This window comes from Fonticula alba (assembly GCF_000388065.1).
Source record: "Fonticula alba strain ATCC 38817 unplaced genomic scaffold supercont2.12, whole genome shotgun sequence".
Taxonomy (NCBI): domain Eukaryota; order Rotosphaerida; family Fonticulaceae; genus Fonticula; species Fonticula alba.
The window spans coordinates 564155-574570 of record NW_009242982.1 but is presented as its reverse complement, the minus strand read 5'-3'; the positions used below and the strand labels follow the sequence as shown (position 1 = coordinate 574570).

At 72.0% G+C, this 10416-nt stretch overlaps 4 protein-coding genes across 5 annotated transcripts in view; 3 read left to right on the top strand and 1 right to left on the bottom strand.

Moving 5' to 3' along the window:
* The window catches only part of H696_05651, a gene marked incomplete at its 5' end in the record, with an annotated part of 5457 nt that extends 3893 nt beyond the window's left edge, over positions 1 to 1564 (top strand). The window contains 4 exons of one of the 2 annotated variants that reach the window (XM_009499470.1): positions 8 to 586; positions 678 to 882; positions 1062 to 1127; positions 1218 to 1564. In XM_009499470.1, coding sequence (XP_009497745.1) covers positions 8 to 586; positions 678 to 882; positions 1062 to 1127; positions 1218 to 1433 — 1066 coding nt within the window. In that variant the 3' untranslated portion in view covers positions 1434 to 1564. Of the gene's footprint in view, positions 1 to 7; positions 587 to 677; positions 883 to 1061 lie in introns of both variants that reach the window. The other variant, XM_009499469.1, reaches the window with a different exon arrangement.
* A 641-nt stretch (positions 1565 to 2205) lies between these two features.
* Positions 2206 to 7832, top strand: H696_05650 (hypothetical protein; the record flags this gene model as incomplete). The annotated part of the gene is made up of 6 exons (XM_009499468.1): positions 2206 to 3127; positions 3224 to 3799; positions 3965 to 4046; positions 4132 to 4294; positions 4480 to 4928; positions 5042 to 7832. 6 exons carry the CDS (start codon positions 2206 to 2208, stop codon positions 7692 to 7694), a joined length of 4845 nt encoding a protein of 1614 aa, XP_009497743.1. The 3' UTR covers positions 7695 to 7832.
* H696_05649 (hypothetical protein) lies at positions 7827 to 9416 on the bottom strand. Its single transcript, XM_009499467.1, has 7 exons — positions 9308 to 9416; positions 9126 to 9191; positions 8931 to 9004; positions 8701 to 8794; positions 8410 to 8599; positions 8202 to 8298; positions 7827 to 8035 (listed from the first exon to the last, which is right to left on the bottom strand). Exons 1-7 carry the CDS (start codon positions 9392 to 9394, stop codon positions 7969 to 7971), a joined length of 675 nt encoding a protein of 224 aa, XP_009497742.1. The 5' UTR covers positions 9395 to 9416; the 3' UTR covers positions 7827 to 7968.
* A 685-nt stretch (positions 9417 to 10101) lies between these two features.
* Positions 10102 to 10416, top strand: part of H696_05648 (hypothetical protein) — a gene marked incomplete at both ends in the record, with an annotated part of 4796 nt that continues 4481 nt past the window's right edge. Inside the window, one exon of the mRNA XM_009499466.1 lies at positions 10102 to 10112. Coding sequence (XP_009497741.1) covers positions 10102 to 10112 — 11 coding nt within the window. The remainder of the gene's footprint in view (positions 10113 to 10416) is intronic.

Sequence of the window (10416 nt, the reverse complement as noted above, 5' to 3'; positions counted from 1 at the left end):
CCGGCAGTGACAGCGAGGACCCGGGCCTGGCCGAGCCGCTGGCCAAGCGGCCCCGCCATGCGGCCGACCCTGCTTCCGGCCCCGACAGCGAGTACATCTTCTTCGAGTCGGCCGAGCCCGTGGCGCCTGTGGCTGGGCCTCCGACCGGGCCGGGCGCCGGCGCCGCTCGCGGCACCTTTCTCTGCCACTTTCGAGCCTCGGCACACTGCATCGGCCGGACGGGCCGGTTTCTGGACGACGTGTGCACGCACTTCGCCGAGCTACTGGCCGGCAGCCGGCCGCCGGCGGATCCGGCCGCCGGCCCATGCGCCCGGTGCCCGGACAATCCATCCCCCCCGGAGGCCCCCGGGCGATCGTCCGACACATCGGCCAGGCAGCCGGGCCAGGGCCGGCGGCCTTGTGCGTCTGCGCATGGGGCCGCCACCGGCCCGAGCACCGGGCCGGTGGGTCTCCTGGCCGAGCTCACCTTCGACCCGGCGCCGCCCGGGCAGCGCCATGTGTCCCTCTCGCGGCCCTGGTCACTGGCGTACGATCAGCACCGCACGGCGGCCCAAGCCATCGAGCTGCTGGCCCGCAGCCTTTCCGAGTGCGTGTGCCCTCTTTGTGCCTTGTCTCCCTCCCCCACCCCCGGCCCCGATGCCTCGCTGTGCGGGCGGCTGACCATGTCCTTCCGGCAGATTCGACGTCGACATGATGGGTGTCGTGCTACTGCCTCGCGAGGCGGATTATGCGGCGGCGGCGGCGGCAGCGACGGCGGCGGCAGCGACCGCCGAACCGCCGAGTGGGAGATCAGCCGCCGGCCCCGGCGGGTACATGTTTCTGGCGGTGCGCCTGGCGCCATGCCCAGCACCGCCCGGGTCGGCCGGCGCCTCGACCCAGCCCGTACGCCATCGCCATCCTTTCGAGCCCTCCCCTCCGGCGCCTGGCCTCTTTGTGCCATCCGCAGGATCTGCCCGCCTGCCGACCCACTCACCCTTCGCATGCGTCTCCCTCTGCCCGTCCCTCCCATCCGCTCGCCCGGCATGCCTCTCCCTCCCGCTCTCCCCCCCCCTCCTCCCCAGCTGGCGGCCATCATCCGCGAGAGTGACCGTCTGGCTGCCCGCTTCGGCCAGAAGCCCTTCTACCGGGTGCGTTGTTTGCCGGCTCCGCGGCCCCGGCCCCGCCGTTTCCACCTGCCGAATGAGCCGCGTGCCAGGCATCTCACCCACCCGATCCAGCCCCCGCTGTTTCACATCACCCTCGGCCGGGTGGCCTGGCCGGACAGCATCGACGCCTCGCCGGGGGCCGTGATGCTGGCGCTCGAGCCCCTCCGCGCCCGGTTGCAGGAGGCCCTGTTCGCGGCGCAGAGCGATGTCCCCGGTCTGCGGGTATCGCGCCTGCATTGGCGTGTGGCCGGCGAGAGCCGCGCCTTCCCCCTCCGGCGACCGAGGTAGCCCCTCCGCGCCCGGGCGGGCCCCCGCACCGGGGGGCGCTGCCGTGCGGCGCATGTCCGCCCTCCCTCCCCCCGCGTCCCGTCCCGGCGAGCCTTGGGCCACAAGAAAAATACACCCCCACAAGAGGCAGACACACGCGCCCGCGGCCGAGGGCCGCGAGAAAAAAAAAGAAACCCGAGCCAGCCCCAGGGGCCGAGGTGCGCGGGTGGCGCCCGTACGCCGGCATCCGCGCCCCGGCAGATGGCCGCGGCCATTCAAACCGTGGGAAGCCTAGCCCCGGGGGAGCGCCCCGGCGGCCATGGGTAGTCACATGTCCACCGGGTGGGCTGGCGCGCGGGCTGCTCCCGGGGGATCGTCGGCCGGGCGGGCGGGCCGGCGGCGGGCGGGCGCCCAAGGGTGGGCAGACTGGTCAGCGTGAGCGTTTCACTTGCCGCCGGCCAGGCGTCCCCATCGCCCCGCCCCTCCCTCGGGCCCCTCCTGCCTCCGGGGATCGGCCCCGCATCCAGGGGCGGCTGCCCGTGGTCCGCGGGGGGCTGATCCCCGCCGCAGCCGGCTCCTCTCGAGCGGGCTGCGGGAGGGCAGCCGGGGTGGTACTTCGGCCGGTGGCCTCCCACAGCAGGGCTCCAGCTGACAAGGGCACCCCCCTCTTCTCCCCCCTCTTCCGCCTCCTGCTTCGACATTTCATTTCCCCACTCCCCCTCGCTCCTCCTCTCTCTCTCTCCCTCTCCGCCCCCCTTCTCGTCCCCCCCCCCCTCCCCCCTCCCCCTGGCACATGGATAGGTCCGGCTTTGGCCTGCCCCCCGGGGGGGCGGAGTCCTCCCCGCTGCCGCCCCCCTCGCCCGAGGGCGACCCGGCGGCGTTGATTGTCACGGCGGCCGCCGACAGCGAGCACCCTGTGCCGGTGTGGCCGCCGCTGCTGCTCCTGCCGCCGGCCGAGGGGGAGCCCTTCCACGCGGTGGCCGAGGAGCCCGGGGTGTTCGGGCTCGGCATCTCCGACCGGGCGTCGGTGTCGCCTGCCGGGCCCGGGCCCGGTGCTCTCCTGGGGCATTCGCTGTCCTTCGCGCGGGAGCCCCCGCTCCTGGACCCCCCCCCGCACCCGGACCTCTTCCTGACCGAGCACTCGGTGGCCGACCAGTACCTGATGGACACCTTTTGCATGGTGCCGAGCCCGGCCAACCCGGACTCCGAGGCGGACTTCCCGGACTCCGGCGCGAGCGTCGACCTGGCCGAGCCCAGCAGCGGCTATGCCGGCTCGGAGGCCGGCACCCCGGCCGATGGCCACCCCAGCAGCCAGCATGGCGACCACGAGGAGGCCGACTACGAGGACAGCCACTCCGAGGGGCCGGAGGAGGACTCCGGCCCGGAGAGCGCCCCCGATGATGGGTCGCCCGCGGACGAGCAGCTTGACGAGGCCCACGAGGCGGACTCCCTCGCCTCGGAGTATGACGAGGGGTCCGCCTCCGGGGGGTACTCCTCGCCGGGGGTGGATTCCGACGCGATGGATCTGTCTGATGGGGGTCTGGACGCGGCCCAGGACTCCGACGAGGCCACCGAGGATGATGGCCCGGAGGAGTACGACGAGGAGGACATGGAGCATGACGACGGCGTGGAGTATGCCTCCGGCTCTGGCTCCGAGTCCGACGGCGTGGCGATGGCGCACGATGGCACTTCCTCGCCGATGGCGGTCTCCGACGGTGCGTTGCCCTGGTCTGCCTTCCTCTTCCGGCCTTCGCCCGCCCCTGGCTCCTGGTGCTGTAGCTGCTCGCGCTGACGTCTTGCCTCCCTGGCAGGTGAGGACGCGGGGATCCCCTCGCGCCACGTCGACCCGGCCATTCGCAGTCGCATGGCCGATGCTCTTGTGCTGAATATGGCCCTGGCCCGGACGCTGCGCGACCGGCTGCAGACGGTGCGCGCGTCGGCCGGGTGCCTGCGCCGGCGGTCGGCGCGACTGCGCCAGCGCGTGACCTACGCCCGGCAGGCCCTGCAAACGATAGACCTCATCGTGCGCGAGGCCCAGCAGCAGATGTCGGCCTTCAAGGCACAGGCGCCTGGCACAGGGGCTGGCGCCGGCTCCGATGGGCTGGTTTCTCCTGGGGGTCCGTCAGGCGCGGCGGTGCTGGTTCCGGTGCCACCCGGCCAGCCGGGCTTCGCCTTCCCCGTCGAGGCGCTTAGCTCCCTGGACCAGCTGGGCGTGGTCCTGGGCCCGGCCTGGCCGCCGGAGTTGGTGCCAATGGCCGATCCTTCCCCGGGCGGCCCCTTGTCCACGGCCTCCCTCGCTCTGAGCCACTACTTCTTCGACGCAGTCACCGGCGAGGCCCTGGGCAACCGGTCGACAAAGCGCGTGTCCTCTCTGCCGCCGCTCCGAAGTGCGTGCTCGGTGTTCTGTTTGGCGGTGTCTGTGCCTGCCTGGCCTTTCCCGTCTTCCTCTTCCTCCTCTGCTTCTTGCCTCGGCCTTCTCCGCCTAATCCTGTTGCTTGTCCCTCTGGCATCACCCTGCTCCTCCCCGCCCTCTCCCTCTCCTGCATTCGTAGTCTTTCGTCTCCTTTCACACCGGCTTCTGTCCAACGTCAACCGGGAGATCCGCTACCTTTACCACCGGGATTGCCTGAACCGGTGCGCTGACATGCCCTCTCGGCCCTCTTCACCGCATCCCGAGCTGCCATGCGCCGACTGACCACGGGTCCCCCTTCCCGCACAGGGCCAACATCCTGCAGCAGCAGCGGGCGCCACGCGAGGAGCTGGCCGCCGTGCGGGCCGAGCTCATTCGAGCTCCGCTAGCCTCGATCACCCGGTGCCTGGAAGCCCTCGGGGGCATCACCGCCGTGGCCAGGCAGCTGCCGTGGTCCAAAATTTCACATCAGGTGCGTGTCCCCCCCCCCCCCGCCCCCCTCTCCCTCTCTCTCTCTCTCTCTCTCCCTCTGCCTCTCTTCCCCTCTTCTCCATTATTCCCCTGCCTGCTTTGCGCTGGCCCCCGGCGGCCCCCCCCCCCTGCGGCCTGTCCCATCCCAAATGCCTTCGCTGACCTGGCCGAATGGCGGGCGAGAAGATGCGCATCTTTGTGCTGTCCTCCTTCGCGCGCAAGGCGCCCGAGGGCCTGACCCTGGACCCGGACTCCCTGCGCCGGGCCTGGCTCTTCGGCCTGGCGCCCGGGCTGCGCCATGACCGGGCCCAGCAGTCCCGCGCCCTGCACATGGTCCTCCTATCGGCCGGGCTCGGGGCCCGGGATGAGCACATCTCTTCGACCGCGTCGCCCGGGCCCGCGACCAGCAGCCCGGCCGATGGGGTCTCCACCGGGTCGGGCCCCGGGTCGCCGGAGATCGCCAACATTTCGGTCGACAACTCGGAGCCCTTCCTGCCGGGGGTGGACTGCTCGACCGTGGAGGAATGGCTCCCGCGCGAGACCTACCGCCTGGTGCAGATCGCCCGGCGGCTGGGCGGTCGGGGCTGGGTCCGGATTGCGGCCGAGCTGGGCACTGGCCGGCCGCCGTTGGTGTGGTGCGTGTAAGCCTGCTTCCGGTCTTTTGGCCTGCCGCGTGGCCGGTTGTGTCCCCTTCGCCGCCCTGTCCCTCCGGGTGGCCGCCTCGCTGACCAGGGCTCCCGACCTCTAGCCTGCGGCACTTTTCGCAAGTGGACCCGGAGGGCTTTAAGAAGGCGTCCCGTGCGCGAGGCACCTTGCTGGTCCCGATGGCCGACAAGCTGGCCGAGCAGCGCGAAATCCGGCAGCTTGTCCGGCGATTCTACCAAAGCCCCCTGTACCTGAAGGCCGGGCTCCTGCAATCGCGCCGCCGGCGCCTGGAGCTGGAGGCCCCGCCGGGGCCGGCCGAGCCGGCCGCCCCCCCGGCCAGCCAGCCGGCCAGTTCGGCCGCCGTCTCGCCACTGGCCCATGCTACGGCCACTTCGCCGCCGATGCCCGGCAGCCCGAGTGGTGCCGTGGTCCCGGGGGCCTGGTCCCCGGGGTCGGTGACGGCCGTCCTGCCGGCTCCGCCGCTGCCGGTGCTGCCGCAGTACGCGGGCTTCCCGCTGGGCGGGCTGTTTGACGGCTCGGAGGCGGGCGCCATGGATGGCGGCTCGAGGTCGCGGCCGGCCGAGAAGCTGTCGCTTGTGGTCCGGCACTTTGCCGACCGGCCGGGGTCGCGCCTGCACCGGGAGCGCCAGCGGCTCCAGCGCCGGGCCTGGCCCGAGGACTGGCTGGCCCTGCTGCGCGAGGCCCTGTCCCAGGAGCGGATGACTTTCTTCTCGGATGCGCTGCCCGGCACCATGTGCCAGTGGGACAGTGTGGCCAGCCGGGTGGCCGGGGGGTTGGCCGCGCGCGGGCTCCCGACGGCCGAGGTGACCGGGTCCGAGTGCCGGCGACAGGCGTTCCTGGCCGCGCGGCTGGCCCTGCTGACGGATCGAGCGGCGCCGGTGAGCGCGCGCGGCAGGGCGGCCGGCGGCCCGGGCGCGCGCAAGGCCTCGCGCGAGGCTGCCTGGGGCCCGGCCGAGGACTTCCGGCTGTATTGCCTCCTGCGCGCCGAGGCCGGGCGGAGCTTCCTCCGGTTCCAGGCCCAGGCCGGGGCGATGGACTCTGCGACCGCGGCGCAGCAGGCGCGTCTCCTGTGGCGGGTGTTCGGCCAGCACATAGATGCCCCGGCGGCCGACGGGTCTGCCGGGGCGGCGGCCGGTGCTCCGAATGAGCCGGGGGCCGCGGACGCCGGGCCGGCCGGGGGCCCCCCCGGTGCCGGTCCCAGCACCGGGCCCGGGGCCAGTGCCGAGTCGCCCTTCTGGCGGCTGCTGACGGGGGCCTTCCCCCAGTGGTCGGTGAAGTTCCTGCGCAAGCGCGTCCAGTGCATCTTCGAGTGGGAGCTGGACCTGTTTTCCATCTACCTGACGCCCGGGTCGACCGAGGAGTCGGGGGACGGGTCGCCGGAGGGGAGCGCCTCGCCGGTGCCCGCGTCGCCGACCAACACGGCGCCCGGCAGCCCGGGCGGCCCCAGCGATCGGGGCGGTTCCAGTCGCCCGGGGTCCGCGAGCGCCACGGCCGGCGGTCCGGGCGGCCTGCGCCTGCGTGTCGGCTTCTCCGATGAGTCACCGCTGGTGCGGCTGCGGTCGCTGGGCCCCGGGCTGCTGACCATGAGAGCCGCCCCGCCGGCCGCGAGCCCGGCGCCGGGGCCTCCCCCGGTGGACGGCCTGACCCGGACCTTCGGCCCGTCGCTCCTGTCCTTCTTTGATGCGCGGCGGGTGTACACGATGCAGCTACGCGATGCGCTGCTCTGCTCGGCGACCCTGGGGAACCTGGAGCTCCGAGTCGACAACATCGCCTGGTGGACTGGGTCTCTGCCGGAGTTCGGCGCCCTTGCCCGTCGGATATCCTCCTCCTCTTCCTCCTCCTCCTCTTCCTCTTCCTCCTCCTCTTCGTCCTCTTCCTCCTCCTCTTCCTCCTCCTCCTCCTCCTCTTCGTCCTCTTCGTCCTCCTCTTCTTCGTCCTCCTCTTCTTCGTCCTCCTCCTCAACCAGCGGCAGCCGTGAGAAGGCACCCCCTCCGAGCATTCCCTGCCCCGAGGCCTGGGTGCAGGCGGCCATGCCGGCCGAGCTTCGACCGGAGGGCGCGCCCGGCCGCCCGGAGGGCGACGCCCCGCCCTCCGAGCATCCGCCACTCCTGCTGGATCCCACGCGGCGGGTCCTCGGACGAGCGATGGCCGACAATTTCATGTGCCTGGACCCGGAGCGCACGGCCGCCAACGACTTCTGCTCTTGGCATCCGGAGCTTTCGCCGATGTCCGGGGCCCAGTGTCCTGGGGGCGCGGGCTGCCGCCCGGCGGAGGATCCCTCGGGAGAGGGCCCCCCTTCGGCCGATCCCTGTGGGCCCTTCACCGAGGGTGGTTTCTACTGTGCTCCCCTGCCGCCGAGCATCATCACCACCCAGTGGCTGGGGGACCTGTGCGCGGACATGGCGGAGTTTGGCCCGGCCGAGCTGGTGCCCCGGCCGAGCCCGGGCGGCGATCCCCGGACCCCGGGCGAGCGCCTGCTGGATGGGCTGTTCGACCCGCGCCACCATCCGGCCATGGCGGCGCCCCCCTACTCCAGCAACCCGGTGGTGCTCGAGACGGCGGCCATCGGCATGCGGGCCGATGCGACGCATCTGTTGCTGGAAGACCTGCCGGCCCTCAACTCGCTGGCCTTGTTGCCGGCCGACCGGACCGCGGCCCGGGTGCGCGCGCTCGCGGTCTGGGCATTGGGCCTGGCTGGCAGTCCGGATTTCCTGGCGGACCCGGGCGTGCCCTAGGGGAACCCTCCGGGAGGAGGGGAGGCGGCATGTGTCCCGTGTCCTGCGTGGCGTGCACTTCCCCCTGGCCGGTGTCCCGTGCCTCTCCTTGCCCAGCTGGCCACAGCAAAATACATGGTGTCCTTGTGAATGGTCGGGTCTTTCTTTTTTTTTTTTGTTCTTCTTGTACATTGTCGGGACGCCCGCCTCCCCCTCCGCGGGAGAGTTGCTTCGGTGTGGAGGCCCCGGCGGGGTTTCCATTTTCTTTCCTCTCCCAGGGGGGGGAGAGAGGTGCTCACGCGCGGTTGGCACCGGCGGCCGCAATTGAGGCCGGATCGTTCGGGTCGTCGAGGAGGCGCTTGCTGTTGGTGCATGCACGGAAGTGTGTGTGTGTGTGTGTGTGTGTGTGTGTGCATAGGGAAAGGATCGGGGTGGGGAGTCAGCAACACGGGGACGTCACACTGGTGGAAGGGCGTGGTGCAGGGGGCCCGGGGGAGGATGGCCGAGCCAGGTGCCCCAGACACGTACAGCCAACGCGGCGCGCCGACGAAGTCCCGGTGAATGATGGTCGGCAGGACGGCATCCAGGTAGTAGTAGAGATGGCCGACAGCAATGCCGAGGAGGTCTATGTGGTTGTGTGTGTGTGGGGGGGGGGATATGAGTACGCATGTTGCGCGACAGCCGGGGGCCGGGCGCAAGCCAGGATGAAAGAGGAGCGCCTGCATGGGACACGCACCGGCGATCGGCAGGGACTCGCGAAGAATCAGCGGAACAATGAGCAGCGCCCAGGGCAGCCACGGGGCGCGGATGGGCACGAGCCCGAGCACGGCCACCCGGACATCCGGGCTGCGCCGCGCCCACACATACACCAGGGAGAAGCTGAGCGCGGTGCCGAGGAAGAGCAGGCGCGTGAAGGGGGCCAGGATCTGGTCGGGCGCGGGGAGGGGGGGGGGAGGGATTCTTCAGGCGTGAGACAGCGCCGGGATGATGGTCAGCGGTTGGGGGCGACGAGCGGGGCGTGGCGCACGGTCAGGGCGGCCGCTTCGAGGATCAGCATCCACACGAAGTCGGCACGTCTCCCACGGAAGTGCCCGGTCTCCAGCAGCCAGCTATAGTGAATTCTGCGGGCGACAAAGCATATGTATACATGTGTGTGTGTGTGTGTGGGGGGGGGGGGGGCGGGGGAGGATCGTCAGTCAGGCGCATGGGCGGAAAGGCACGGGCGGTCGTCCCCACCGGCCGGCGGGCCTCACGCACAGGAAGTAGATTCGAAAGACAAACTCCATGCCGAGCATGCCGAAGAAAAGCTGGTTGGTGACAAGGCGCCAGTACTGTGGTGGGGCGTGTGAATGGCGAGCGGGGCAGGGTGGCGGGGGGCGCCGAGCGGGGGGTAATTAGCGGCGGTTGGGAGCGGCGCGCCGCCTGGGGAGCATCCGGAGCATGTGCACGCACCTCATGCGCCTTGAACACCAGGCCCAGGTTGAGGTACAGCTGGAGCGGCCGTAGGAGGCCGATGTGCTGCGGGGGCCGGGCGGCGGGCGGATCCGATCGGGCGGAGGCGTCAGCATGGGGGGCAAGTACGGCAAAAGGGGGCGCGGCGCCAGAGGCAGCCCCCGGCGGACGGTCGGACGCACGCAGGCCAGGGTTGTGCCGACCGCCAGTGTGGCATAGGTCCGGGTGACCAGGGGCATGGACCGGTACCACTGGTCGATGGCGGCCATGGTGGAGGCGGGCGAGGGGGGGGGGGAGGGGAGGGCGGTGCCGAGCGGCTGAGTCTGGCAGGGCGCGCAGGCGAGGGGCAGATGCAGGGAGTCGAGCGGAGGGCGAGGACAGCGGGAGCCAGAGGCCGAGGGAGGGGGGAGGGTGTGTGTGTGTGTGTGTGTGCGTGTGCCAGATGTCCCGCAGGCCGGCGGGCCTGCCCGAGATAAGCCTCCCCCGACCCCCGATCGGTCTACGGGCGCCGGACGCGCACCCCCGCCGCGTCCCCTTCTTGGTCCTTCGCGAAAAAAGGCTGGCCCCGCCCGGGCCGTGTGTGTGTGTGTGTGCGTGTGCGCCCTTGCTCAACACGGCCGGACACCATCGCGCCAGCCCCGCTCTTGTCCCGGCGGCGGCGGGGGACGGCGTGCGTGCCCCCCCCAGACAGCGGCGGCCCGGGGCCCCCGCCAGCCGGGGGCATGTTCAGAGAGGAGCGCCAGCCGCGCGAAGGGTCCCCCCCCCCCCCGTCCGTCCAGCGATGCCAGTCGAGGTCCTTCTAGTCGCCGTAGTCGTCCGGGCCAATCCCGGACGCCGACCCGTGACACCCATCACGCCGAGATCACGCCCGCCCCCGGCGCGCCGGGATGAAATGCCCCCCTCTTCCTGCGCGCCGCGGCACCGGGGGACCATCTGGCGGCTGGTGCCAACTGAGGCGAGACTGAAATTCTTCCCCATGCCGGCCTGGTCCGGCAGATGGGGCGTGTCCCCCCCCCCCCCCCCCTGGCGTCGGCCCCCGAGCTTTCTCCCCTCCTGGCGCCGGGCTGACCCGAGGGGGAACAGGACGGCCCCGGGCGGAGCGCGGGGGGGGGGGCGGGGGGGGATGCGCACCGGCCCGGGTCGGTGCCGCCGGTCGAGGGGGACCGAGTCGGCGCGATGGGCCGCGGCGACATATTGGCTGGTTGTTATTGTTTCCGCCCTCCCCGCGCGTTGATGAAGGGGGAGCCGTTAGTGGGGACACGCGCCCCTGATCGTCGTGGCGGGCCGGGGC